This window comes from Brassica napus, chromosome A6 (assembly GCF_020379485.1).
Source record: "Brassica napus cultivar Da-Ae chromosome A6, Da-Ae, whole genome shotgun sequence".
NCBI classification, from domain to species: Eukaryota; Viridiplantae; Streptophyta; class Magnoliopsida; order Brassicales; family Brassicaceae; genus Brassica; species Brassica napus.
The window spans coordinates 28,241,856-28,268,742 of NC_063439.1; the positions used below are offsets into that span (position 1 = coordinate 28,241,856).

Consider the following 26,887-nt stretch of genomic DNA (forward strand, 5'->3'; position numbering starts at 1 on the left):
ATATATTCAAAATAAGGTATGTATAGTTGTTTCTAAGAAGATAATATACATGCTAAAATTATTTATAGTTTGCAAAAAAAAAAAAAAAAAATTTCACTACTTTTTATTAATCTTTTAGGAGCTGAAAAGGATATGCCATAACACAAGTCTCTCTCTCTCTCTCTCTCTCTCTCTCTCTCTCTCTCTCTCTCTCTCTCTCTCTCTCTCTCTCTCTCTCTCTCTCTCTCTCTCTCTCTCTCTCTCTCTCTCTCTCTCTCTCTCTCTCTCTCTCTTATTGCATTATATCATGTATTAAAATTGTTTGGTTGTGATTTGTGGTTCTTTCAAGTTATATTGGCCTTGTTATGTGATTTGTTTTGTACTTAGTTGTAAAATTTTGATGTTTAACGGTTTATTTGTGATAATAAATTTTGTGCATGTTTTTTTATTATGCTAACTATGGTTAAGCTTCACATGCAATTAGTATATTCAATGGAATTCCAGACGGATTTTTTTGTTGGTAAAATTACATGTGGAAGGAATTCATCGTGGATGATGTGAAAATGATAACATCATGGACAAAGCAAAGATGGAACATAAACTATTACAATCTGAATGAAAGACTTTGATGTCAAAAATACCACAAGCATTACTTGCAAAACCAAGTACTTGAAATCTCAATATCAATGTTATATGGACTTTTAAACAAGGATGAGTTAGCATGTCCATCGAAGGTATCATACATGCAGAACTATCTGTTAATCCAAATGTTTCAGGGAAAAATTCATCGTAGAATCTTTATCCATGGGTTGTTCATCAATATCGCATATGTTGCAGATAATTGATCATTGTATTAATAGAGTTAGATATTATACCATGATGTAATATGTTATCTAGTGATAAAAAAAATAGGTAGAAAATTTGATTTCGAATGCTAACGTAATTTTTTTTCTAACTTTTTGGATGTAGATTTTTTTTCGTTTTAACCTTATGCTGTTACGCATGATTACTTTACATAAATATTTCCAAACAATCCCATGGTAGCTTGAAAATAGTTAAGTGACATGTAGGACCCGGCCACCAGCTGTTTTCGGGTCAGGTTTTTCGGACAAAACGCAGCGTTTAAGGCTTCCGCTTCAAGAGACAAAAGACGCCAACGCCGAACAAAGAGCCCTAATATCGTGCGTCTGTCTCCTCCTGTGTCCTTCCTAACTCTTTCGTAAATCCTTGCGGCCATGGCGCACGGAGGCTATGCCAAGAGAAGGGTTTCCGGACCGAATCAAGCGGCGGGAAGCAGCACCCGAAGGTCGAAAGCGTTGCGCGTGGACAAGAAGAAACCTAAGATCGTCTCACTCAAGAACCAGATGCGTTCCGTCGAACGCTTTCTTCGTAAAGTCAGCTCCTTTCTCTCTCTCTCTGCTTAAGGGTTTTCTCATATTAGGGTCTTATGGTCGAATTTCTCTTAAATTTCGAGCCTTTTTCTAGTATGATACAGTAACTTGGCGAATCAATTAGCTTCGCTTGTGTATGTGATTGTTTGATACAGTAAAAGATTCTTCTTTTAGAGATTTTAATCATCTATAAACATGCCATGTGTGTGGTGATAGAGAAAGAAAGGAATGTTATTGGTACTAAGTATGTGGATCAATTGTCTGTAGGATTTGCCTGCTGAAGTGAAAGAGACTCTTAAGCAGAAGTTGGAGTATCTGAAGAAGCAGCAAGATGACCATACACGTCTTGCTGTCGAACGTAAAATATTCCTCAGGAACAGAAAGATTAGGTTCTTTGGTAAGAGGAGCCACTGACTTGTTGTTTTGCCATTTAATAGTAACTGACTTGCAAAAGTTACAACCTTTTGTCTTGAATCAGAGCGGAGAAAGATTGAAAGGAGCATTAGGCGTCTTGAGAAGCTACAACGCACTTCATCTGCTCATGTGGGAGATGCTGATATAGCTGAGCAACTCAGTAAACTCAAAGAAGATCTCGAATATGTTCGGGTAATATAGCTTCTCCTTTTACTATTTGTCAGCTTATTTGGAAAAGTTTATAATTGTTTGCATTGTACAATCGCAGTTCTTCCCCAAAAACGAGAAGTATGTATCTCTGTTTACTGGTGCTGAGGACTCAGAAGTGATTGAGCGAAGAAGTAAGATGCGGAAGCAGATCAAAGCCAATATTATTGTTGCTGCTGCTAGTGGGAAAGAATTAGAAGGTAAACCATGATTATGCTGAGAAGGTTATTCGTTTCATTTTTCTGGAAATGCTAAGTATGTGATGTTATTGCTGTGGAAAAAAAAACAGAGACAGGGAGTGAAGATGATGGTCTTCTGGACCTTAGTGATGATGATTTCTTTGATAAAGGGAGCTCAAGCGATGAAGCAGACGCAGATGATGAATTGACCGATAAAAGCACAAAGTAGGGCCTAGTAGAATACTTTCTTTTAAACTTCAACTCTTCTAATTTCTGACCATAATATGCAATTTCTCAGGGAAGCTGCGTCCAGTAGAGCTACATCTGGCATGTCTAGCGATGAAAGGAACCAGGTATGATTAGTTTTCTTGGTATTATCAAGCTCTGGAACCTCATGGAGGTTGTATGGAGGGAGACTTATGAATGGGGATACCACTTATTACCAAAGCTATGGTTTCTGTGACATACTCTGATTTACTAATTTGGAATGTTTTTGGAATCTTGTAGAAACAAAACTCAGCTAGGGCTTTAATGCCACCACCACAAGCAAGGTTTGGTTCAAATTCTAGGAAGAATTCGTCTATGCAGAGGAATGAAATGCCATCATCCTCAAGAAACACTTCAAACAGAAGAAGTGAGTCTTCATATAATGCCAGGGCTGCTGCCGCAACTTCATATGGTGCCAGGGCTGCTGCCTCAACTTCATATAATGCCAGGGATGCTGCTGCAACTTCATATAGCAGTCAGAGTAGCAACTTAAGCTCCAATTCTGATGCTCATAAACCCAAAAGAAAGAGAAGACCAAAGAAGAAGAAACAACAGGTCAGTTTATGAGTCTAGTTTGTAGGAGAAATATTCGTTGAATAACAAAACCATCTCATCAAAGATCTGTTTTTCTTGTTAACATAAAGGTTGGTTCTTCTCTTTGCTGTTTTTGCAGGAGTGATCGGTTTCTCAGCTTCTCCAAACACACGCTTGGTTCTTTACTTGCTGCTGCGGTCTCTTTATGGGATCTAATGCATATAGATTTGGTGTGGTCATGGAATGCAGAGAGAGAGGTGTCTTGTTACTTTTGTCTTTTGAAATGGAAACCCTTAAAAACTATTGGGTATAATTAAGCAACTCCCTTTTGAATCTCAACATAATTCTTATATTAACCAGTTCCGTATAATAAGTAATAACATCCAAAAGAAACCAGTTCCGTATAATAGGTACAAACATCCAAAAGACCATGTTGCTACTACTCTGATACCTTAATTGAAGTGGATCAGATTATCATTTACGTATTAGCTATATGTATCCAATATAACAATACTTGTATGTGTGTTGACATGGGAAAAAAAATGCTCAAATTAAAGAATACTTTTGCACAATGCTAACGGCAATAGAAAATTCCCCCTTTTTAAGCTTGTAAATAGAAGTTAATACATAACCGGTTGAGAACTAAAACACACATTTATTCATATTCCTACAAACCTACAAAGCCGCAGGTTAAATTACAGGAATCAAGATCGTTTACAAAAAATTACAAGATCAATTACTGAACTTATCTCGACAAGGTTTAGCTCAATGGTTGGCCCACTATGCTCACGCTACAAGTACGAACAAAGACTATGTCGGAGTCTTCTTCTGACTTTTTGATCGATGATCCATAAAACTTGACTTCAACTTTCTCCTTTGTCTTCAACAACAAACTTCCCTGAAACAGAAAAGTGTTTTACACGACAAGTATCTCAGCCGCTTTAAAATATGATAGCACGCATTTTGAATTTTGAGTTGAAAACATAAGTTCTTCGCTTTGATTAAGAGTAGATCAATAAAGAGATATCGACTCATCACCTTTTAAAGCTGGAGTTTCCTTTTCGGCTTGTGCAAAAAAGTGTTTGGCTTTGTGTGCTACTTCAGCTTCCAGAACTGCCTCCAGCATTAAATCAGATCCTTTTGCACTCTCTGCAACCAAATGAATTTAGGATCAAAGCGTCAGTAGTTTTTTTTTTGTTTACAAAGAACGGTAGAGGGAGCAAGTTTCATTAGATGACATAGAAGAATGAAGAAATCTTCTTACCTTTGCGATGAGGAAGCAACTTTGCCATCTCAGCAGAAACTGGAAGAACAGGTGAGTCACTAGACAGAGTGTGAGTTTTGCCACTGACAGACTCAGATAAACGTTCAAATGCTGTTGCTTGGGCGTGCAGATTAACTGAACCACTAAACTCTTGAGCCTTTTATACAACACAAAAAAAGTAGCGTTACATAAAAAAAAAGAGAAGACAAATGGGTTCAAGAAATAATAATAAAAAAAAAAAAAACCTTTGTCCAATGATCTGAAACCTTATGTCTTTCCTCAACACTGAGAGATGTAACATTCCCTAAAAACGACAGAACCAGATAAAGGATCAAGCAGAACAAACAAGCAGGCAAACTTAATGGTATATACCAGTGGTGGTAGTTGTATTAGAAGGTTGTGGAGATTGGTTGTCCACTCTCCGAGTCAAAGGATTGGAGTTAAAAAGAGAGAAACTTGCACCATGGCTAATAGCATCAACTTGTGCTCGCAAATCTTGAACTTCTTTCGAAATCTAAATATATATATTGAGAGTAAGTAAAGTGTATCAGACACAAAGACCAATGTTGAATTGAAAAGGAAGGAACCTGCTGCATTTGAGGTTGTTTCATGACTCCGTCTATGTGGCCACGCGCCATTTGGATGTAACCAATCGCTCGTCCGAATAATCTTCCTCCTGCTCTTGCGATTATCGGAAGATCCTTTGGCCCTGCGAAAAAATCGAATCGTATCTATTTCCCCATTCGATTAACGATGAAGATCGAATTTTTTTACTAACCTACAACAGCAGCTGTTGCGCCAATGATGACTAGAATCTCACCGTAAGAGAGTCCCAGCATCGTTCCTTTTTCCGGCGTCTGATCCTCTGTTCCTCTCGCCGTCTTCGGTGGAGGAGAAATCTTCTCCTTAAAAGGCCCAGCTATAAGTTATTGGGCTTAGGCAATAAAGCCCATTTATTGATATGTAAAGATTACCTTAAACGACGCTGTTTATGATGGACACTTCATTTATCTGAGTTCTCTAGTTTTGGCCTTTTGGAATTATTTTGAGCTTGTCATTAAACTAAAGATATCTATCTGATCCATGACATTAAACTGAGAAGCTTTGACTAGAAAGTAACGAACTTTTAATGTTGTGACAAATACTGAATCAGTAAGCCATGTTAAATTGTTTCACAATATCAAAACCCTTTTCTATATAACAGATCTGATCAAAAACGAATAACCAGTTTGCTGATTGACAATTTCTCATTCATTTTCGGACCGCCAGAGATTGCAGATCAGCTAGGAAATCTTCAAGACACAAGTCATCAGTGAGAACAACATCTGAACCGCCGGTATGATCTGTTTTCTGAGTAACCGAAGGATTGAGTTTAGCAAGAAGAAACCGAGCTTGGCTACCATGCTGGTCACACCTTACGATCCTCGGCATTGGAATCCGATCACTCACCAACTGCACCACATCCATCTCCGGTGCTTCTAAGAGATTCCGGAACGTCTCGTGGTTCGAGTCTTTGTGATACTCTTGTTTCCGCCACTGTGCTATTTTCAAACCGTGGTGGATCACAACGTAGAAGTAAGAATCGAACAGCAAAATCGCGTCAGGTGTCACTGATCGGATATCGAGAAGGACAGGAACCGGTGGTCCGTCGAATGAATACCGGAGAAGGGTCGGTTGAATCATGATGATTGAGTTAACCACTCCTTCTCGGTTTAACATTAACCGGAAGAAACCAGTTTCGTCCGGGGAGTTGTTGAAGACGTCAAGAAACTGTGATCTTCTCAAGTAGAACATGAACTGTGGGTAAAGAGAGAAGTTTGGAGTCAACCTGAAAGAAGATGGATCTTCTTGGATGTAATCTCCAAACCGTGAAGCGAACCGGATCAAACCATCATCTAACCATCTAATAACGTCTCTAGCATAACACTCCTCAGCTCGGTTTATCGCAAGGCGAGCCATTACCGAAACAGCTGTTTCTTGATCAAAACCAGATGAAATTTCCGGTGATTTCCCAGCCACCCATCTTCTAGCAACCGTTGTAACCCTTTTCTTCACTCCTCCATTGCCATACCGATATCGAGTAATGAACTGTATGAAGAACGCTGAACCAGGTTTTGGTTTTCGGTTCTGTTCGTTGCTTACTTGGAAGAAGAAGGAAACACATGTCTTATTAGTGGCAGTGCTCGTCTTCCATGTATACGTTCCGCTTTCACCTATCTCTGTGTCACTCACGATATCATTCTTCCTTGTAAGCGACACAACCGGACCAAGCGCCCCACAGATTTTGATATCTTTAGTTGTCACAACTTCCAAAGTAACGTCAAAGCACATATTCAAGTTCCCATCTCCGTCGCGGCTGAATATATGCCTGAGGCAATTTTTGAATTGGTCGGACTCAAACGTCTCTCCAAGTAAGAGAAACCCACCAGACATCTCCACCGCGTACCTCAGTTCCGCAGCTCCAACCTGGTCAAGTGAGCAAGCGAACAAATCGAGAGCAGCAGAGGAATCACAAAGCCTCTTTGCTATTCTTTTGTAAAACTTGCATGATCTATCATAGTAAGGCACTTGACCAGTGATAATATCTCTGTGGGTTCTGATGGAATGGTTTAGATCAGAGCTCACGACAATCCCTGGGCCTCTTGTTGCAGGACCTGACGTGAAAACCATAATCCGAGCGCCTGTGGTTACACAACACCCTTCGAGCAGTCCCAGTGCTGTTGAGATCGCAGTCCCGGTTGACCTATGAGGCCGATGCCCTGGTTTAACATCAACCAACGGAGCAATTTCTTCAAAAGCAGAGGTTAAGTTGAACTCACACTCCTCCAACGGAAGCAGGAAACTCTGCTTTGACATCTTTCCAAGCCCCAGATAGTGTTGAATCTGATGAAATGAAATAAAAATTTCTCAAATTTCACCATTGCTATAGAAGGAACAATCAATCAAATGAAACACAAGAAAAGAGTGAATCTTGAGCTCAAGAACAACAACTACAATAGTGCTGTTCGTTTGGTTGATGCAGCTACCTGCTGCTGCGTCGGCGTCATTTTTTTTAATAAACTCTTGTTCATTTCATTGACGCCGGTACTGCGTCTGCGTCCTCGCGTCGATAGCCGAAAAAATCTGCGTCAAAACTGCGTCGGCATCGACGTCTACGAAACGAACAACAACTATTTTCATTGACGCTGACGCCGACTCCGAAAACTGCGGCAACCAAACGAACATGACTAAGGTACCTAGAAGGCGAATCAGATTCAATTGTACCTGCTGAGGAGGAAGCTCACGGTCGCCATGGAAAACAACAACCCTGGAGCAATCAGAGAAGCCCAAATCGTAAACCCTAACCATGGAATCAAAAGTAACCAAACCCACCAACGAACTCTCCGGCAACTGCTCAACCACCAGCAAAACCTCGCTTCGCATAGCACGCAGCTCCTCCTCCGCCATAGACGCATCAACCACGAACACGAACGCAGGCCCAGGTGAGCTCCACGGAGCGACCCCATCCGTGGGCGGAGAGTACTCGACGGCGCTGTACGTGGGGAAAAGCTCGGCGGGGAGGTTGGTCTCGGTGATGCCGGCGTAAGATCGAGGGAAAGGGTTTTTGTGGAAGCAGAAGGGACAAGCCCAGATTCGAGATCGGTAGTCAACGCGAGCGTAAGGGTTCAGCACTGCGGCGCATCGAGAGCAGATCAAGGGATCGTAAGGGATCGTGGGAAGCTCCGAGAAGCGCATCAGTGGAGTGTACATGATGCTTAGCGGAACTACGAGCGATTCGCAATCGGGTTTTGTGGTTGGCCATGAGTTCCATGTCCACCGTAAACCCTCGATCGCTTCTAGCTCTAAGAAATCCATCAACTACTACTAGATCTACTACCCTCTGTTTCTAGAAAGCCATCATCAATCACCCTTGGAGTATACGCTTGCTTTCAGAGAGACTGTGTCTCTCTCTCCCATAAAGGTTGAATTTTTAGTAATTTTTAAAATACGAGAACCATTTTAGATCCGCTGTAATCCAGTTTTACTCCTCAAGCCCAATAAGTTATTTAGGCTTTTCGAATAGCAGCTAATGGGCTTTTCCTTTAAACCCAATAAATTTTAAATAGTGCAAAAAAATTTTCATTACAAAAAATTGTGATAAAATAAAATAAAAATTCAAAATATACAAAAATGTAGATAGGGAAGTTGCAATTTTCCCCTATACATTTACCTTGCAAGTTACACTGCACATAGCTTGTTCTCTCCACTGACACACTTAACTGAATCAGTAAAAAATGAATCAGTTATGTATTCTTTGCAGAAGAAGGAATGATTTGAAGAGACCATTTGATAAATAAAACAATAATACAAATTGAATGTTGGGTATTGGGTGTTTCAAACTTACGTTTTATGGAATATTTATTTATAGGAACTTCACTATAGATAATACGCCTTACAAAAAATAAATAATATCTTAGAAAATGGAGAAATAAAATGTACTAGAGATTGACCCGCACGCCCGTGCGGGTGTTAATTTTTACGGTTTTATAAATTATTTGTTATTTTATCATTAGTGTTATATATTTAAGATGTGTCGTCGTATAACTAATTGTATTCAAAATATTTGGATTGAATCGGGTAATAAGATTATTTTTGGTACAAATATACACTCTTTTCAGATACATTGGTTAATTAAATATTTTTCTATTTCTACACATCAAAATCAAAATCATTCAGACCCGAGAGGATCCAACTCAAGCATCATACATAAATTTATAATATCCAAGTGGCGCCTAATTTAAAAATCCAAAAAAATTAATCCCGAAAGAAACAACTTGTACCTCAATGAGTATCCGAATGTCCATACTTAACTGATTTTGCAAATAGATTAAAAAGGAAACTCTTTCTATATATTTGGCAAAAATAAGAAAAATAGAAAGAATTTTTTATTTAATAAAATAGTTATATGAAGTGAAACATTAAGTGATAATAAATGTAATACTTTTTAATTATTTTGATTTAAATTATTATCTTGTTCATATAAACTATGCCTTTGAATTATGTGTTTTGCTATGTAATTTTTCACCAATTGGAACTAAGACAAAAGAAAGTTTTAGTAAAACATATTAAACCAAACTATTAACCATATGCAAAACTCGGTTATCTTACATTTTTATTTTTTTTATAATTGCACAAAGTTAATATTGATTAACTAATAAATAAAAATCTACATTATTACTTTTACGGTAAATATAATTAATGATGTGATATATTGTTAAAGTAATATAATTAATGAAATTACTAAAATAAAACTATACTTATATTTTTATACATTAATATTTGTTTTTCATAATTAGTGTTTTATATTTTATATATGTCGTAATATAACTAATTGTATTCAAAAGATCCGGATCGAATCAGATAATATGGTTATTTTTGGTACAAATATCCAAACCCGTTTCAAATACATTGGTTATTTAGATATTTTAGGATCATATACATCAGAACCAAACTCATCCAGACTCAAAAGAATTCAACTCAAAACCTACACATAAATTTATAATATTCAAGGAGTGAGTAATTTTAAAACAAAATAAAACGATACCCGAAAGGAACGACTCGTACCTAAGTGGATATTTAGTGTTCATGCCTAACTGATTTTATAAACTAATATAAATGATATTTTTTATGTGTTTTGCTAAATTAAGTGAAACTGAAAGAGTTTTTTTTATTTAGTAAGCAATTATATTGAGTGAAAAATTAAGTGACAATGAATGTAATTCATTTTTATTATTTTGATTTAAGTTATGATTTTATTCACTAAACATGTTTTTGAATTATGTTTTTGGCTACGTAATTTTCCACTGATTGAAAAAAAAATGTTATAGTAAAACAAATTAAAACAAACGCTTAACCTTATGCAAAACTCAGTTATTTTGCTTTTTTGATTTTATAATTGACACAAAACTAATATTGATTAACTACTAAATAAAATCTACACTATTATTATTATGGTAATATAATTAATGATGTGAAATATTGTTAAGACAATATAATTAATATGAGTGAAATATGGAAATACAATTAATGTAGTACTGCTATCTTCGTTTCCAAACAATTTTCAGTTATAGTACTATTCATGTTTCCAAACATTACTAAAGTGTACTTCAGTTTTAATAATATAGATATTCCATTTCCATACAACATAGTTTGAAACACCTAACTTCCAATTTTTTTTTTATCAAATGATCTCTTAAATCATTAATTGTTCTATTAAAACAAATAATAATGTTCAAAGCTAATTGTGTCACATAACTTTTAAAAATGTTGCCAATATCGTCACCCATTTTCATTGTTTCCTACAGCAATTGACCGTGTCTATAATTCTCCTACATACAGTATGTCACTAATATAAACAAGAAAGAGAGAAAATTTTCGTTGACCACGTGCTGAATATGGTTTTCACGTTTGTTAAATCATTAACCCACGTGTTTAAAATCTATCATATATATAAAACACACACGAGACAAACGAGACACACACACCATCAATTCACAACTCAAGATCCTTAACGTATCCATAGCGAGAGAGATGGATTTTTTTTCTCTAGATTCTGTTTTCCAAGAAGAAGGAGAAAATTTCTGGGATATGATCGCCGGTGACGTCTCCGGCGATGGTGACGGTGACAAAACCGTAGGTGTACCAAACAGAAGCGCCTTCAGGTCATACGTGAGGGACCATGAACAGAGGAGGGTATCGTCTTCATCGACGGTGAACGTGAAGAGGAGAATGGTGAATCTTCTGAGAAAAAATTGGGAGGAGAAGAAAATTGTAGCAGTGCCGGGGAAGGAGAGATGCCGGCGACATATGATGAAAGAGAGAACGAGAAGAGAGAAACAAAAACAGAGTTACTTAGCTCTCCAATCTCTATTACCTGCCACTAAGGTACACTACTTTGTTGACTTGTTGTGTATTAACTTTAGACGAAGCTTTATTTTTCTGAACAACTAAGAAATATATGCTCTATCTGTTTCAATTTAGTTGTCATTGTAAACTAAAATATTTGTTTCAAAATAATTGTTTTTTATAATTTTAATACAAAAATTATTGATCTTATATTTCAATCTATTTTTAGTTATTGAAATGTGGTTATGTATATTGTTAATGATATTTTTTTAGTAAATATACACAATTAAATGTTTTCTTAATCTATATGTCCAAACTAAAGTGACAATTAAAATGAAATGGAAGGAGTATTAATTATATATATGATAAAAAATTTAAAAGTTGCATGGATCTAACCAATGTTCTTTTGAAAAATAGTTTGTTTCAGAAAGTTATTATAAATGTTTCAAATACATATTTTTTTTTCAAATGTATAATTATTCTAATATTACTTATATTTTTGCTTGATTCAGAGTGATAAAAATTCGATTGTTGAAAAGGCCGTTGATCAGATTAGGAAACTAGAAGGATTAAAGAAAGAACTAGAGAGAAAAATGAATGTGTTGGAGGCAAAATCAGCACGGGATCATGATGAAATGAATGGAAAAAAGGTTAGGTTTAATGTACAAGAACCTTTGTCGGGGATCGATTCAGTTGTAGAAGTTCTTCAGTGTCTTAAATCAATGGGGACAAATCTCAATACGGTCCAAGCCAATTTCTCTCCACACGAGTTCTCAGCGACCATGAACATCGAGACTCAGGTATATATATATATTCCACTCAATTTTTTCCAGAATATTTTTTTCTTGATTAAGATCTGTGCACGAGCTTAAGCATTCCTAGGTGGGATGTCATTCTATCTTACGATATCTATACTTTGCCTTTGATATTTTATTGGACCCACCTAATGGTCTTTAATAGTTTTGGGGTTTTATGTTTACAGAACATATCTAAACGATAACCTTTAGTAAAGAAAAAAACATATAGAAACCAAAAAATCTCTCTTATTTAAACATAATCATATTCATGGATCCAACCTATTTGTAAGTTTTTAAATAAAATACACTTTTCTTCTGTATAGTTAAATACTTAAAATCATCCAAAATAATTAATATTCTTTTATCTATTTAAAACAGAAACTTTTATTAATATTAAATTCAAGCTTACTTTATAAATCCTTTACTACAAATTTGATAAGAGTAGTCATCATCACTTTCTTTCTTGCCCATTTGATTACATTATTCATATATTATATTATTATAGTTTGCTCTGATAATTTGTTTATAACATATTTGACCTTCAAACCAAATAATAGTACATACAATAAACCAAGTTCTTATTAATCCAAAATCTATTTGTGAATCTATCTATTTATACTGTTATTTGAGAAGTGATTTGACATGTTTTTTATATTTTCCATAATTTTAAGTTATTTTTTTTATTTAACATGTTTTTATTAGTTTTATAAGCTTATTTGTCATGAAAATTTGTCATGTTCTGTATAATTTTAGGTTACTTTGATTATTTGTGAAGTTTTTAATAGTTTTAGTGGTTATTTTACGTATTTCTCATATTCCGAAGAATTTTTAGCTAATCATTAGTTTGAGTATTTTATATTGTTATTTAAATTTTTATTTAATAAATAATAAATAAGAGTAATAGTTAGGATAGAATTCTAAATATTATACTCGAACCAAATGTGAACTAACTATTACCCAGACCATTTTATTCCTATTGTAATACATGTTGGGTTCATTCAAATACAATCCGTAAAAGAACCGGTCAGATATTTCAAATAGAACAATTGAACCAGCCGTTTAAATTATCTTTGCTATTAAATGTTTAGAATGTGACTTAAGACAATCGTAATATTTTACAAAAAAAAGAAGAAGAATAAGATAATATCGCAATATTAACACATGTGACTTAGGACAATCAAGTTTGTGTTAATATATATGCTATTATATTAGAATGTGAGTTAGGACATATTTATGATTATTCTTCTTTAGCCAAATTTAAAATCATTTTGTTACTGGATAAGTAAGGTCATTTATCTTATATTATAATTAAACAATAAAAATAGCATAGATAATATTAGATGATATTTATTGTAGTCTATCTTATGATAATATGTAAGTGCTAATACAGAAAATTCATCTATGATATCTATCATATCTTAGTATTTATCTTTTATATGTTTGCTATGATTTTTTAGTGAGTTATTAGTTTCAATAGTATTATTATTTATAACTAGTTTAATATATAAAAATATTTGTCGTAATATTGGGATAATTAATTAATAAGTATTAGTGTTAAACCATTATTTTGTTAGTTTATTTTTTCAGATTTTATGCTTCTCTTGACGAACATTTTTTAAAATTTCCAATCTAAATCATGTGAACATGATATTTTTGTTTTCAGTAACTTTATCATCGTTAACAATACCACATAATGTAGAATATAATGAATCATCTAACTCTTAAGATAAATTTCAATAGAAAAATCAAAATCACTCATTATAATGATTTTTTCAAGAAAATTGACATATATCAAAATTTTCTTTTTAAAAAAGATTTTGAGTCAAAATTTATTGGTTAATACAATTTATTTTTATTTTTTCTTTTTTTAGTTGATGAAATAATAATATAACTGCACAAATTTAGTTATATTTATAAGCCACAATGACGTTCATTATTTAGAATATACTCTCTAAGTTCTCATATTTAATACTTTAGGAAAAAAAATCTTAGATGATTTTTTGTTAGTCTTTAACGTAAAAAAATTATTAAGTTTTTGTGCATCTCATGACCATTTTTATGATGCAGTTCTTTTGGTATAGGTTAAATTGTTTTAATGTAGAAAATACATAGATACATCATTAGTAAAAATATTTGTTTGTATGAAGATATTAGTTATAGATTAAATTTAAATTAAAACATTTTTTTGGCAGATAAGAGGAGAAGAGGTGGAAAAAAGAGTACAGAAAAGACTCCAGGAAACTGAATGGAAACTCCTTTTGTTTTGACTTTCTTTTGTTCATTCTCGTTCTTCTTAATTTGGTAGATGATCAATAAAAATTGGCACTGCTTTGTTGACAAAACACGTAAGCATATATGAATCAGTCTGAATCAGTGGGCCATACTTTCTTTTTCCACAAAATGAAATAAGTAAATGGCCATCTATTATGTAATTGAAATGTTAATAATTGTATACAAAATATAGGTAGTACTACAAATACCATCTTAATTATGTTATTCTCCAACTTAATAGTATATTAACGTTACGGTCAATAATGCTTCCTTGGGGTACAGTTTAGTTAATACCCTTTTATTATGTTACTAGAGATTTTTTCCGCGCTTCGCGCGGATTGTGTCTTATAAATTTATTTTATTTATAATATTATTTGTCGGTTTGTTTCTTTTACATTAATTTTTTGTTTTTCCAATGTTAGTTTTTCTTAATTTAAATTTATATGTTTATAGTTTTTCTTTTTTCTGGTTGTAGATGGAGAATTATATTTTTTATTGATGGTTTTTGTATGTGACATAAACTTTTTGAAATTTTAAAATAATGTTATATATAGTACAATTAACACATTAAAGAAGAGAAACATATTTAAGCACATTTTATACAGGTTTTATATACATAATTTTAAACATTATATATGTATATATTATAAGTTTGAAACATGTAAATGCTTTCTAAAGTTAAATACTTGTTATGAGTTTACATAACTTATCGAAAGTTTTATCTTTTTTAAATTTAAATCACAGAAAAAATCAAAAAGTCAGTATAAATGGGTTTTCTTGGGCTTTTAAATCAACACTGAAAATTTACATGAATCATATAACAACAGTTTTATAAACAACTCGATAAAATTTGACCGAGCCAAAGATTTTCACACAATATGTTCTTTCTTCTTCAAATTGCGAAGAGCCTATAGGCACAAGAAAAAAATCATAATTTTTGTTTTCACTTATATAACATTTTTTTTCCTTTACACACGGAATTTATTACACTGCTATAAGCAATTGAGAACTCTATTCATATAAGATTCACATCTATGTATTTTGACAAAGAAGAATTTTAGCCATCTTTAGTTTCGGAATGAATCAACTTCAGTCATATACACTATATTTTCTCTATGATTCAAATCTTACAATTTTAATATATGTGCAGATTTCCATGTGAAAAAACACGCACGCCATCTATCATTCAACCTATTACTTTTTCCAAAGTAAACACTATAATCCTCGTTTGGTTAGCTCCACAAACTAATCTCTTTGGATCAGTGTAACCTTTCAGAAAATGATAATCTTAACATCTTACCAAAAAAAACAATAAATATTGACTTATTTATATGAATATATATATTATTTTAAATCATTATAGTGGACGAAGAAATCACCATAATTTGTACAACAAATTTTCTTAGATTCACTTCATCATATTCACCATTTTACCATTTTAATTACATAATTTTATATGAGCTTCTTCACCTTTCCCGGTTATTTTCTCTTTATTTATAACTACAATATAAAGTTATAAACTATATATATATATATATTATAAATTAATAATTTATTTACTCTTAAAGTAACGATTAAAAATAGAACATAATTCAATATAGATATATGATTCTATTAATAAATTAGCAGTTACAAATTTGAAATTTTTAGAAATATCAAAAGTTTTATATTAGTTAATTATCTTCTAAATGACATTTATTTTTAATTTTTTTTGGATGAGAATATTTTGGCTGAGGTGGATAGTCTCAAAAGCCTTGAATTTAGTCCCTTTTATATAGTAGGATTCTCCAACTTAATAATATATCAACCGTGGTCAGTCTCATTCATGGTATCTCTTAGATTGTTTCATCCTAATCAACGAAAAATGTCTATAGAGGGGAAAGGTTAAAATATATGAAAACCAATTTTCTGGAAGAAATCATCCTAGATCTTGAAAAACCTATATTGGAAAATCAAATGTTTGATTACAAAACAAAAAAAGAAGACTAAAAACTTGTAAAAAAACGTAAGAGCTCAGTAAAAATAATAAGATGTGTAAACTCTAGTTCTTGTGTCGATTTTCTGGTAATGGATATTTTCATTCGAGATAAGTTTTTCCTCTTCTATAGCAAACATTTTTTTCTTTTTTTAAATCAACATATTATTTTGACCGTTCTTTAGTTAAACATGCCGAGTTTAAATTACCTGATGACTGATGAGCCTTTTCAGAGGGATATAATCATCTCCAACAAATTTTTTTTCTTCTCCTTTTATCTTTAACAATTCAATAAGAGAATTGATGTTGAGAGCATTTCTTTGGTATTTTTCTCATTTTCTGCATACTTCTCGCAGTCCAACACCATTGTCGGCCAATAGATCCTTGATTCTTAATTTTAGAGCAAGAGCTCGTCTGACAGAATGGTTTCCTCCTGCTCCTTTATGTTTCTTCCATGACAGTCTTACTTATACGCCATTAATACACGATAGTAAGACTTTCTTGGCAGTCCACTTGTATTCCATCCATTGTTATGTAATGGATGCTTTATGCTTTAGGTTGTCGTGTTTCCCATTTTATCGCCAGGTAGCTTGCTCTCAGCGACACCAAGAGCTCGTGGTGACGTTTTTTTGGTGTGTGATCGGTGATACGTGAAGAAGTCATGATCATCATCTTAATTTTTCTGTAGGCTTCAGCGGTTGAGATCCAGTTATTTGTACTCTTTACACATGTAGTAGAGACGAAAATCATTTTAAATACCATTGGTATATCGATTAAATGTATTTAGTGAAAGTATAAGACTTTTCTTCTCTTCCTTGACGTGTAGATCAACAAAGTCATGGTAAACAATTCTAGTGTGTTCTTTGATTGGTTGCTTGCATTAACAACATGTATCTAAGACTGAATTGAAGCTAAATAGATTCGAGATATAAGTCAAATCTTAACATAAGTTGATATGTTTCAAACCAATTAAAAATATGATAAAAGGTAAATGGTTAAAATCCAATCTATACTATTATTTGAGAAGTGATTTTGATGACTTGTTAGCTTATCCATGATTTTAGACTGATTCATTATTTTTAATAAACAATTTAATGTTTTTGATGATGATTTATCATTGTATATATTTGGAATAATAAATAAATAAGTATTAACAATTTTTAGAGATAATATCATAGTAAGTTCATGTTATATTTAGATTGGTAAACTTAAACTGATTTTATCTTAATACATATATATATTTGTCATTATACTATATCAGCAATACATGTTTTGTAATTTATTATTTTATTTTTTGTCATTTTATTTAAAGTCTAAATTGTTGCTAATGTATGATGTTTATTAGGTATTGTTATTTTGTTTATGTTTTATGTGTTTTGAATGGTTTTATAATGCTTTCAATGCTACTAATATTTTTTTCAATTCACAAATGAAAGAAGTGATGATTTCAAATCCAAACTGAAAAAAGATAGTTGGGTTATTACTAAAAATATTTTGATTCAAACTGTACACCCTTTAAATAAAAAGATGAAACAAAAAAACAAAATTTAATAAATCAATTGCCAATATGGATATTGAAATTATAAAATTTTATTATATTAATCTATAATTTCTATCCAATTTAATAATACAACTATATTATTTGAGAAGTGATTTTGATGATTTGTCAGCTTATTCATGCTTTTAGGCTGATTCATTATTTTTAAGAAACAATTTTAATGATTTAGATGATAATTAATCATTATATATATATTTGGAATACTTAATAGAGATAATATCATAGTTAAGTTAAGTTTATATTTAGTTTTTTGTAAAATTAAACTGATTTTATCTTCATACATATATATTTGTGGTTAAACTATATAAGCAATACATCTTTTGTAATTTATTATTTTATTTTTTTCATATTATTGGAAGTCTAAATTGTTGATAATGCATGATGTTAATTAAGTATTGTCATTTTGTTTTTTTGTTTTATGTGTTGTGGAAGTTTTTATTATGTTTTCAATGCTACTAATATTCTTTCAATCCACAACTGAAAGAAGTGATTAATTTCAAATCCAAGTTGACAAATGATAGTTGGGTTATTAATAGAAAAGATATTGATTCAAAATGTACACCTTTTAAATATAAAAAATGAAACAAAAAATGAATAAATCAATTGCCAATATTGATATTAAAATTATATAATTTTTTATTAGGTACATATATTAGTCTGCACAAGTGATGCGGACTCACACCTAGTTTATACTAATAGTTAAGGAATTATTTTAATATATATATATATATATATATATAGTCTGTATTAAAATATAAATTAAAATAAATTAGAATTGAAGAGAATTTTGTTTTTGTTACAAAACCTATAATGGTATTTTTCTCGAACAAATTTCATCAATTCTTTTCAATCTTTTTTTTTAAATGATTTGAATTTTTTTTTACAACCCAATGTTGAACTGGTCCTAAATGCAGTGCAGTCTTCCTGTCTCGGTTAGAAGGCGAGATTTTTCATCAATAGGGAATTAACGTACGGTTCGGTTCCCAGGCTCCGTTACCATCAACGAGAACTACTTAAAAAAATAATTTTTATATATTAATCGTCCGGGAAATAGGTTATTATACTCTCACATTCCTCCACCAACCCAAAAAGATAAAACGTATAGATGTAAAAACCTATATTAAATAATTAAATACACAGGTTTCCCCAAAACAAAGTACTGTTGTATTATCTGTTTAACAAATATCTAAAAGCCTAACATCTTTCTCTGCTGAATTTTCCGACTAAGTTCCTCTGCCATCAGGACATCGTCAACTCCACTTTTTCCGGCACGTTTTGCAGCGCTCCGCCACCATGCCAGCAACTCCTCCTGCTCAGGTAGTAAGCAAATACCAAATATTCAGAAATACAGACACAACAAATTAAACTATTCACACCATAGTCTGACTACAAAAAAATATAACATTCTTATGACTAACAACAGTGTGAATGATTAACCTCAACAAAGTCGTGGTTTGAGATAAACTGAGATTCAACAAAGCAAGTCATCCCTCCAACTTTGACCGAGACTGAGCTGTTCACTGGATGTTCCTTTGAGCTTTGTCCCTCATTAGCACCTGGATATGTATGTAGTTAGAACCAACAATGAGTCGGTCGAGTATGAGTAATGACTTTGCAAGCATACCTTCTATACGGGCTACGTGATACCCGGTTCCTCCCAGCCCTTCTGCCCATTTCCCGAGCCTTAACCGCAAGAAGAACCCTTCAAGACCCGATACAGACTTCTTGCTGTTTATCCATCTGAAATCAAAAACGATACTCTCAAGTATTATTATCACAATGCGACAGGAGAAACAGTCTTTATGAACTGAAGCTTACTTGAGAACGTCTGTGCGGGTCAGCCGAAGCACTTGAACCGCTTCAAAGACCGCCTTTGGCACGTCTGTGAAACCTCTGAAAGGCAGTTTCCGCCCGGAGGTAGAAGCTAAAGAATGCTTCACCGATCTATCTTCAGGTCCTGAACTGTACGGTGGAGCATTTGGGCATGCTGCAGCCCAGTGACTTAGCTGAAAGCATCTAATGCATAGAGTTGAAGCTTCTTCTCTTCCGTTACTAGCACTTATGTTCCGGACTAGATCTCTGAGCTCAGTGTCGGTAACTTCCAAACATTCCTGTAAGCGATGACCCTTTTTACCGCAGTAGAAACAGATTAGAATCCTATCTCTTTCCTCTGTGTTCTCAGCTAAAGAACATGTAGGCAGCATGTGTTTCATTGCTTCTAATCTTCTTGCAAACAAAGAAGCCATTGCTTCCGAAGACTCTACTCTCAGTGAAGATACTATGGGAAGAACAGATGAATCATTGGTCTCTTTAGTGATTCTCTCACGAAGGTCTTGTTTCTGAGGGAGAGAAGTTTTAGAAGAAAACCGGCTTATCCACAAACTATCAAGACCAGAGTTCTTGTTGGTTAAACATTGAACAACTTTTTCATCTCCTTCACCACATGTCTTTTGCTCTTCACTCGGCTTGGACTTAGGCAACAAAGAGATGTTTGTCTCTTTATCCTCGTGTTTCTTCTCTGAAGAGAACGTTTCACATGTCTGGTTAATTCCAACTTTTCCAGATGAAATGTCGGGAGCAACCCCATTGCCAGATGAAGAAGACACGTGATCTCCTTTAGTAATGAGACATTGTTCAGGAAGTTCCTGTAAAGAAGCTACATTAGCATTGTCCACGTCGACAGCTTCTTGATCACTTTTCTTCTGACAATATATAGACTGAAAAAAAGACTGGAAACCAGTGTTTCTGCATCCGCTCACTCCAGGCTGAGCATCTGATGTGGTTGTGGTGGTGGTAAGAGCTACGAAAGGAGAGTTGTCTTCTTCATTACCTTTCCAGATTCCTTTAGTCATGTTTGATATCCAATTCATGAAGGAACTATCTTGCTTGAGCTTGGAAGTTGATTCCAAACATTCTTGGCTTAGCGTTTTGAGCCGTTTGCTTCCGAGGATCATCAGCCCTTGCTCCTCGAATCCTAACCCTGCTCTTTTCTTTCTTCCCCTTGAGACCAAACCAGCACTGTTGCAACTTTCTACACTCCCAAAACTCTCATCGTCATTAAAGTTCCCATCGGATAAAGCTTTTTCTTTCCCTTTTGCTTTGGCAAGACGCTCACATGCCACCACCACAGCCTTACTAGCAGGACTTGGGAGGTCGTTCTCATCAGTTGCTTCTACACGGTTACTTGGTTCCTCCTCAGTTCCATCTCTTTCCAACTCTTCATTTGCCAACAAAGCTTCCGTTTCTCCTCTTGGACTATCTACTCAACGTTGAGAGACATATCCATAAACAAAAAAATTAAAAAATAAATGGAAACTAATTTAAGAAGACAATGAACTTTATTTAGTCATTTTCACCTAAAGATCTTCTGGAAGTTCCTACTCTTGTCTGTGCTTCTTCAACATCATCATTGGTCTCCATCTCTTCTCTTCCAGGTTTGGTATCCTCAACAGAATCACCAATCCCTGCAAAAAAAAAAAAAAAAAACACAAGACCTCTCTCATTACATGAAGCTATAAAAAGACAGTTCCACAAACACGCGAAAATGATCATTGAGCAACCTGACAATGGTCTGTTCTTTTCGCTACACGCTTGGTTTACTTCGTCAGCTTCTTCTTCTTGGTGTTGGATACTATTACTTTTGGAATGAGACTCCATCTTGTTGTTGTTGGTTTGTGCTATATCATCAAAGACACTAGGAGAGAGTAGTTTCGCTTTTTTACCCGTGAAACTAAAATCAGCACATCTTAGGCTAAGACCGTTACGAGGAGACCACACTAACTCTGATAAAGCATCCACCGAAGCAAACTTCATCCTCGCTTCAGCATTTTCACTTCACACATACGAAACCCGTGATGATCACTTTATGCCGCTCGTTGATATCCTCTCTTTCACAGATCTACGCAGAAGAAAGAGTAGAGGGAAGAAGATAAGGAAAGAGAGATATATGTGGAGACTGGAGAGGGATAGAAGAAAATAAAAGATTGTCAATATCTTAAGCTTGTATTAAAATTAAAAATTACCGCATGTCAATGGATATGGACCTCATATTAGATTTTAAATATTAAATATACTATGCATCGTTGATATAAGAACACAATATTAACAACTGTTCCCAAAGAAGCTGAATCTAGCTCGAGTTAGTCGCAAAAATACACATGGGGAATCAAGCAAACCATATACCTAGAAATCCAGAGAAAGAGACTTCTTCAAAACCCAGGAACAATTATATTTATATTTTTTTTTTTGTAACTGAACACAGGAACAATGATCAAAAGGGGTAAAACGTCAAAGAATTATATACTGATCACTAGGAAACACCATTAAAAAAAAGAAGCTGAATCGAGCTCGAGTTACCTCCAAAGAAGAATCGATGATATGTTGTTCTACTTCCAGCGAATTCTCCACTAATAAAGAAAGAGAGAGAAGAGGAAGAAGGCGAAGACGACAGCGCCAAGCGGCTATGGGCCTAACGATGTGATTTGAAACTTGCTTTTTTCATGTCGTTACAAGGCCCCCAGGCCGCCACGTGTGCACTTTCTTCTCCATACATTTCACTCTTCCAAACTTAAAAAAAAGTAGTTCAATTTTTTTTTTTTTTTTGGCCTATGAAACAAAGTGTAGTAAAAGAATATTATTTATGTCGTTTTATAGGCCTGAATCAGAAAATATGAGAAATATGGACATATATATTTGTTCGATAAACAAAAAAGGCATGGTGATGTACTCTCCCGCTGTCGAGTTCTTGTCTGCTTTTGTAATTGTACGGCGAGTTTTACTCTTCTGTATGAAGAAGAAAAAGTAAAATGATATATATGTAAATTCCCTTAAAAGCTCCAGTTTTGATAGTATAACATTGACGTATACATGCATATATTAATCTTACGTATACGGCCCAAGAGGTATAGAGGCCACATGTTTAGTATTATTTTTTTTTTTTTTGTCATTGTATCGCTCATATATTTGTATAACTCATGTAGTGTCGTACGTAGCTTGTCCATGCTTTAGGGCCCATTTGAATACCCGGAGAGAAGATCTATCCGTGGGGTACACCTCCCCTTGGGGATTAGTCTGGGCCTCTCCGTGGGCCTGAGATACCCCCAGGTTAATAAAAAAAAAACAAATATATATGGACATATCGGTCTACTTATTTTTGTAGAATTCAATTCTGTCTTTCATGTTTTTGTCTCATTTTCCACTATATATCTATCTAAAACTTTGTATATCAGATTCCTATTTTGGGCTAGTTTGGCTAATCTATTTTTTGGTGTAATTGGCCTATCTATTTTTGATTAAACTTTGTGATTGAATTTTTTTTGTAAACAATGAATTATTCTATTACTCAAACTTGAAGTGCAGATAACAAAACTGGAAAAGAACAACCAATGTAACAAAGTTTCGTATGAAAAAATCTCGAAATCTTAGATAAAGAGTCTAAAATTCCATTTTGTGCTATTGGAATATGAAATATCTTGACGTCTGGAAAACATATATGCAATGTATGTATCGTCTCCAATTCTGTTGCAAAACTTGACCAAGCTTGAGGTTTATTTATCATTGCGATCAGATCCTTGCAATATGTCCCAAAGCTCTGACATGACGAATGTTGTAGCATGCTCTTTATTGACCATCGCAGTACTTCCACTTCCAAGAGTAAAGCAGTCTCGCGCCTTCTTAAGTTTCGCGTTTCCATAAGTTGAATTTTTTCCATACTATCCTTCCAAACCCAACCACAATCACTAAATTGTGATGTAGAAGTCCATGAACCATCCACCATACATAGATTATCCAAGCTTATAAGTTAAATCCTCCTTTACAATATCCTAGAATTTCTGATATAAGAGGGCAGTCATCCCTTCTGGCTCAATGGCTTTTTCAGGATGGATACCAAAGAGTGCCAATTTCACCTCACATTCAATGACCAGACATGTAAGATCTTCATTGAATGATTCAGTGATTGTTGTTGAAACCTCATAGAACGTTTCTTTTATACCTTCTGGATTATATGACTCAAAAATTTGCCTAAAATAATTAGTAGCAAAGGCTACTAATCCTTCCTCATCCTCGACAACATTTCCAATTGTATCTAAAATTTGTGTAATTCTATTCCTTGCTCTCCTCTGCTTTATCAACGCATGATTTTTTTCTTTGTATTTTGGTCACATTCTCTTAGCTAGAAAACTCAACTTTTTGTTTCCTAAACATCTCATCTGCATTAAGAGTATGAAATAGTTCTTTTAAAGCTTTTGATATTTCCTTGGTCGTAGCATTATCATTCGAGTACAAGCCTTTCTTCACCTTCTCTTTAAGATTTTCTACGAATTTTTTTGAGTTCAAATTATGCTGTCTTCTCCACTCGCTTATGATTGAACTTATGAAATAAGTTTTGCCAGCTTATGATTTGTTCGGTTCTCTAATGTTTTCCCAAATGTGGACTTGTTAACATGCATATCTTCAAAATAATATTTTATTTCTCAGTTTAGCCAATCCTGTTTTTTTTATTGGAAATTTATATGATTTTGGTGGAAACATCTACAAAACGAATTGATTTACATGACTTTTCATCTTGAAATAAAATGACTCACGACCTTAGTATTCTATTCTTTTATAAAGTACGAACATAGCTCAACAGTCAAATGAATTAACTTATGACTTCTCTAGTTAGTATTTTTTCAAAATTTTGAGTTTGAAGATTCAAAAGATTAATAATGGATGCTCGTTACTTTTTTTTAATATACTGATATATGTGTTTTCAAACAACATTAAATTTTTTTTATATTGCTATCCATGTTTCCAAACTATTCACAAAAGTAATTTATTTTATTAAAACTGAAGTACAAAACATTAATTGTCTAATTTTAAGTGATTTTTTTACATTTTATATTTTCTTTTTAAACTAATTTTAACACATCATTTATCATCTTTTCCAAATAATTTGACAACATTTTTACATAAATTTAAAATACCGTTTTTCTATTTTAAGTGTTTTATTACATTTTTTATATTCTATTTTTAACATTTAAAATGTCTTTAAACAATTTATAAGACAGTAAAACATAACACTTGTACGGCCGGACGGATCAAGCTCTAGTTCAGTTTAATAATATAGATATGGAAGCATGCTGGATTGAAAACAGCTTGCAACAGGGTCCCAAGTATTTAATGATTTGGTTATGGCCTATGGGTGTTATATCTACCTTGTGTTTATGTCAAGTTCTCAACTACGTCCAGAGACATATATAGTCACATCTGTTGATATTACATGAATTAATTGGACTACTGAATGATAATCGCTAGATCATTACCATAGGGATTTAATAACGCAGGCACTTTCACATTAGCTCCATTACTTGTGGCAGTGGGAAAGAATTTTAGAGATGTTGATGTTGAATCTGAATTTGGTATTTATACGAATTCGATAGTAAGTTATCTGAAAGACGCTTATTGATTGATCAAGAGTAGATTTACAAGTTGTTGGAGCCGGTTTTACACATGTTCAATGTTGTTGTTTAAGTTTGTATGTGATTTTCCTTTTTGTAAAGTATTATTTATATATTTTAATATTACTATATATTATTTATTATGTTTTCATAGTCCCTCGAGAAAATAAACATTTCAGTAATTATGTTTCGTTGGATGATTTACAAATTTAGTCGAAATCATTACTATTACAAATTTATGAACATATATAGTATGACATCATGTCAAACTGTAAATTCTTTGTAAAAAATGAAAATTTGATTAATAGACTCTTACCGAATAACTTTCCTCAATAGTACACTCTTATGATGATAATTTTTTATCACCAAATAAAAACGAGTGGAAATATATTGGAAACTAAATAGTCAAAATTTGACCAAAAGAAGAAGAAAAGCTATATGAGGAAATTTCTATAATGATTCCAACAAGATTTTTCAACGAAATTGATAAAAAGATAGAAAAAAGGAAAAAGAGATACCCCTCTCCATCAGTTAAAGCTTTCATTAACTTCGATATCATTTCTTCCTACAATCAGCGACCAAAACATTAGTTCATAATATAAATTAAACTATAATACAAACTAAATTAACATTGTAGTTTTGAATTATCTATAATAAAATTTAAATTATCAACAAGATCTCTGTCCAGTTCGTATATTTCCGATCTTCAAGCTGATGAAATATGATCTGCATCATCAAGTTTTATATTTATTTGATCACGCTTCACAATATTTTTAATGAACTGATAACGCTTCACATTGCTCATAAAATAAAGCATAACACTATCAACTGCCTATATACTATTACTGTAATGTACTTACCATCATCAGTTACTCGAATATATATCATTATCAAAAGAAAATTGTTTATATTCTTTCGGTGTGTGTGAGAAAATAAATTTATTTGTTAGTAAACACTATTCAACAATTTGATTTAAAAAAAAAAATAAAAATCACTATTCAACAAAAAAAACTAAGGAATCAGTCAACCAGATATGCTAAACAAATTGATATATATACTCGAACAAACCATTAATTTTTTTTTAACTAAACAAAACATTAAATACTTTTATAATTAAGAATTGATGATGATGATATACATATATAAATTGTACATGTGTTGTGTTTGGGTTTAATATACTTTCTTGATGATGATGATGATGATGATTGTATACATATATATATATACAGTGTACATGTGTGTGTTTATATACTTACTTTCTTGGCTTACCGGAGATTTAGGTTATCAAGTTAACGCTTGGTGCTAAAACGCAAAACGTGTAAGTTGAGGGGAATGAAGCCTGGTCCGACATCATTTTCATTATCATCATCATTATCAACATCACAATGATCATATTTAATGGTCTCGAGCCAAGCATCATCCACCTGAACTTTTGGCTCAGAGAGAGAAAAGAAGATTAGAGAGAAGTTAGAGAAACTAAACGGCCATGCATTTTATTTATTCTAGGATGGGCCCTTTATATTCTGCCAAAGGCATGGAGGATGGTTTCTTTTACCATTTTTATTCTTTTCAAAACCATTGAATTGATATTTGTAGAAAGAGAATTGTGTAATAATAAACGTAACCATTTCAAAAAAAGTACAGTATATGATATGTTGGGAAACTAAAAATTTTAAATTTTTTTATCATAATCTTATAATAAATTAATTTGTTACTCTTAGACAAAT

General features: G+C 33.1%; 5 protein-coding genes across 8 annotated transcripts; 2 read left to right on the forward strand and 3 right to left on the reverse strand.

The window, feature by feature from the left end:
* The first annotated feature begins 1,111 nt into the window (after nt 1-1,111).
* LOC111213040 (rRNA-processing protein EFG1) lies at nt 1,112-3,310 on the forward strand. The gene is made up of 8 exons (XM_022714704.2): nt 1,112-1,373; nt 1,638-1,767; nt 1,849-1,976; nt 2,053-2,191; nt 2,281-2,395; nt 2,469-2,523; nt 2,678-2,992; nt 3,111-3,310. The coding sequence occupies exons 1-8, from the start codon at nt 1,215-1,217 to the stop codon at nt 3,114-3,116; spliced, it is 1,047 nt and encodes a 348-aa protein (XP_022570425.1). The 5' UTR covers nt 1,112-1,214; the 3' UTR covers nt 3,117-3,310.
* Nucleotides 3,311-3,555: 245 nt separating this feature from the next.
* On the reverse strand, nt 3,556-5,204 carry LOC111213042. Of its 2 annotated transcripts, none has more exons than XM_022714705.2 (7): nt 5,014-5,204; nt 4,823-4,944; nt 4,608-4,749; nt 4,481-4,539; nt 4,236-4,392; nt 4,010-4,120; nt 3,556-3,869 (listed from the first exon to the last, which is right to left on the reverse strand). In XM_022714705.2, the coding sequence occupies exons 1-7, from the start codon at nt 5,072-5,074 to the stop codon at nt 3,835-3,837; spliced, it is 687 nt and encodes a 228-aa protein (XP_022570426.1). In that variant the 5' UTR covers nt 5,075-5,204; the 3' UTR covers nt 3,556-3,834. The 2 variants fall into 2 exon arrangements, with proteins under 2 accessions (XP_022570426.1, XP_048637437.1); XM_048781480.1 differs by having other exon boundaries at nt 5,056-5,171.
* A 120-nt stretch (nt 5,205-5,324) lies between these two features.
* LOC111213039 (protein transport protein SEC23) lies at nt 5,325-8,219 on the reverse strand. Its single transcript, XM_022714703.2, has 2 exons — nt 7,500-8,219; nt 5,325-7,118 (listed from the first exon to the last, which is right to left on the reverse strand). Exons 1-2 carry the CDS (start codon nt 8,088-8,090, stop codon nt 5,487-5,489), a joined length of 2,223 nt encoding a protein of 740 aa, XP_022570424.1. The 5' UTR covers nt 8,091-8,219; the 3' UTR covers nt 5,325-5,486.
* Nucleotides 8,220-10,735: 2,516 nt separating this feature from the next.
* Nucleotides 10,736-14,387, forward strand: LOC111213037 (transcription factor bHLH92). The gene is made up of 3 exons (XM_022714701.2): nt 10,736-11,159; nt 11,633-11,920; nt 14,110-14,387. The coding sequence occupies exons 1-3, from the start codon at nt 10,806-10,808 to the stop codon at nt 14,182-14,184; spliced, it is 717 nt and encodes a 238-aa protein (XP_022570422.1). The 5' UTR covers nt 10,736-10,805; the 3' UTR covers nt 14,185-14,387.
* A 4,344-nt stretch (nt 14,388-18,731) lies between these two features.
* Nucleotides 18,732-22,219, reverse strand: LOC125609889. Of its 3 annotated transcripts, none has more exons than XM_048781482.1 (7): nt 22,078-22,219; nt 21,282-21,619; nt 21,078-21,185; nt 19,540-20,980; nt 19,346-19,461; nt 19,159-19,277; nt 18,732-19,030 (listed from the first exon to the last, which is right to left on the reverse strand). In XM_048781482.1, the coding sequence occupies exons 2-7, from the start codon at nt 21,532-21,534 to the stop codon at nt 18,908-18,910; spliced, it is 2,160 nt and encodes a 719-aa protein (XP_048637439.1). In that variant the 5' UTR covers nt 21,535-21,619; nt 22,078-22,219; the 3' UTR covers nt 18,732-18,907. The 3 variants fall into 3 exon arrangements, with proteins under 3 accessions (XP_048637439.1, XP_048637440.1, XP_048637438.1); XM_048781483.1 differs by lacking the exon at nt 22,078-22,219 and adding an exon at nt 21,904-21,967; XM_048781481.1 differs by lacking the exon at nt 22,078-22,219 and having other exon boundaries at nt 21,282-21,700.
* Nucleotides 22,220-26,887: the final 4,668 nt, after the last annotated feature.

Coding starts and splice junctions, on each gene's coding strand:
- LOC111213040 (XM_022714704.2), top strand. CDS start 1,215: ATGGCGCACGGAGGCTATGCCAAGAGAAGGGTTTCCGGACCGAATCAA. Junction 1,768..1,848: donor CAGAAAGATTAGGTTCTTTG/GTAAGAGGAGCC, acceptor GTCTTGAATCAG/AGCGGAGAAAGATTGAAAGG. Junction 2,396..2,468: donor TTGACCGATAAAAGCACAAA/GTAGGGCCTAGT, acceptor GCAATTTCTCAG/GGAAGCTGCGTCCAGTAGAG.
- LOC111213042 (XM_022714705.2), bottom strand. CDS start 5,074: ATGCTGGGACTCTCTTACGGTGAGATTCTAGTCATCATTGGCGCAACA. Junction 4,393..4,480: donor TTTCAGATCATTGGACAAAG/GTTTTTTTTTTT, acceptor GTTGTATAAAAG/GCTCAAGAGTTTAGTGGTTC. Junction 4,121..4,235: donor GTTGCTTCCTCATCGCAAAG/GTAAGAAGATTT, acceptor ATTTGGTTGCAG/AGAGTGCAAAAGGATCTGAT.
- LOC111213039 (XM_022714703.2), bottom strand. CDS start 8,090: ATGGATTTCTTAGAGCTAGAAGCGATCGAGGGTTTACGGTGGACATGG. Junction 7,119..7,499: donor GTGAGCTTCCTCCTCAGCAG/GTACAATTGAAT, acceptor TCATTTCATCAG/ATTCAACACTATCTGGGGCT.
- LOC111213037 (XM_022714701.2), top strand. CDS start 10,806: ATGGATTTTTTTTCTCTAGATTCTGTTTTCCAAGAAGAAGGAGAAAAT. Junction 11,160..11,632: donor CTCTATTACCTGCCACTAAG/GTACACTACTTT, acceptor TGCTTGATTCAG/AGTGATAAAAATTCGATTGT. Junction 11,921..14,109: donor CCATGAACATCGAGACTCAG/GTATATATATAT, acceptor TTTTTTTGGCAG/ATAAGAGGAGAAGAGGTGGA.
- LOC125609889 (XM_048781482.1), bottom strand. CDS start 21,534: ATGAAGTTTGCTTCGGTGGATGCTTTATCAGAGTTAGTGTGGTCTCCT. Junction 19,462..19,539: donor ACCCGCACAGACGTTCTCAA/GTAAGCTTCAGT, acceptor TTTTGATTTCAG/ATGGATAAACAGCAAGAAGT. Junction 19,031..19,158: donor CAAACCACGACTTTGTTGAG/GTTAATCATTCA, acceptor CTACCTGAGCAG/GAGGAGTTGCTGGCATGGTG.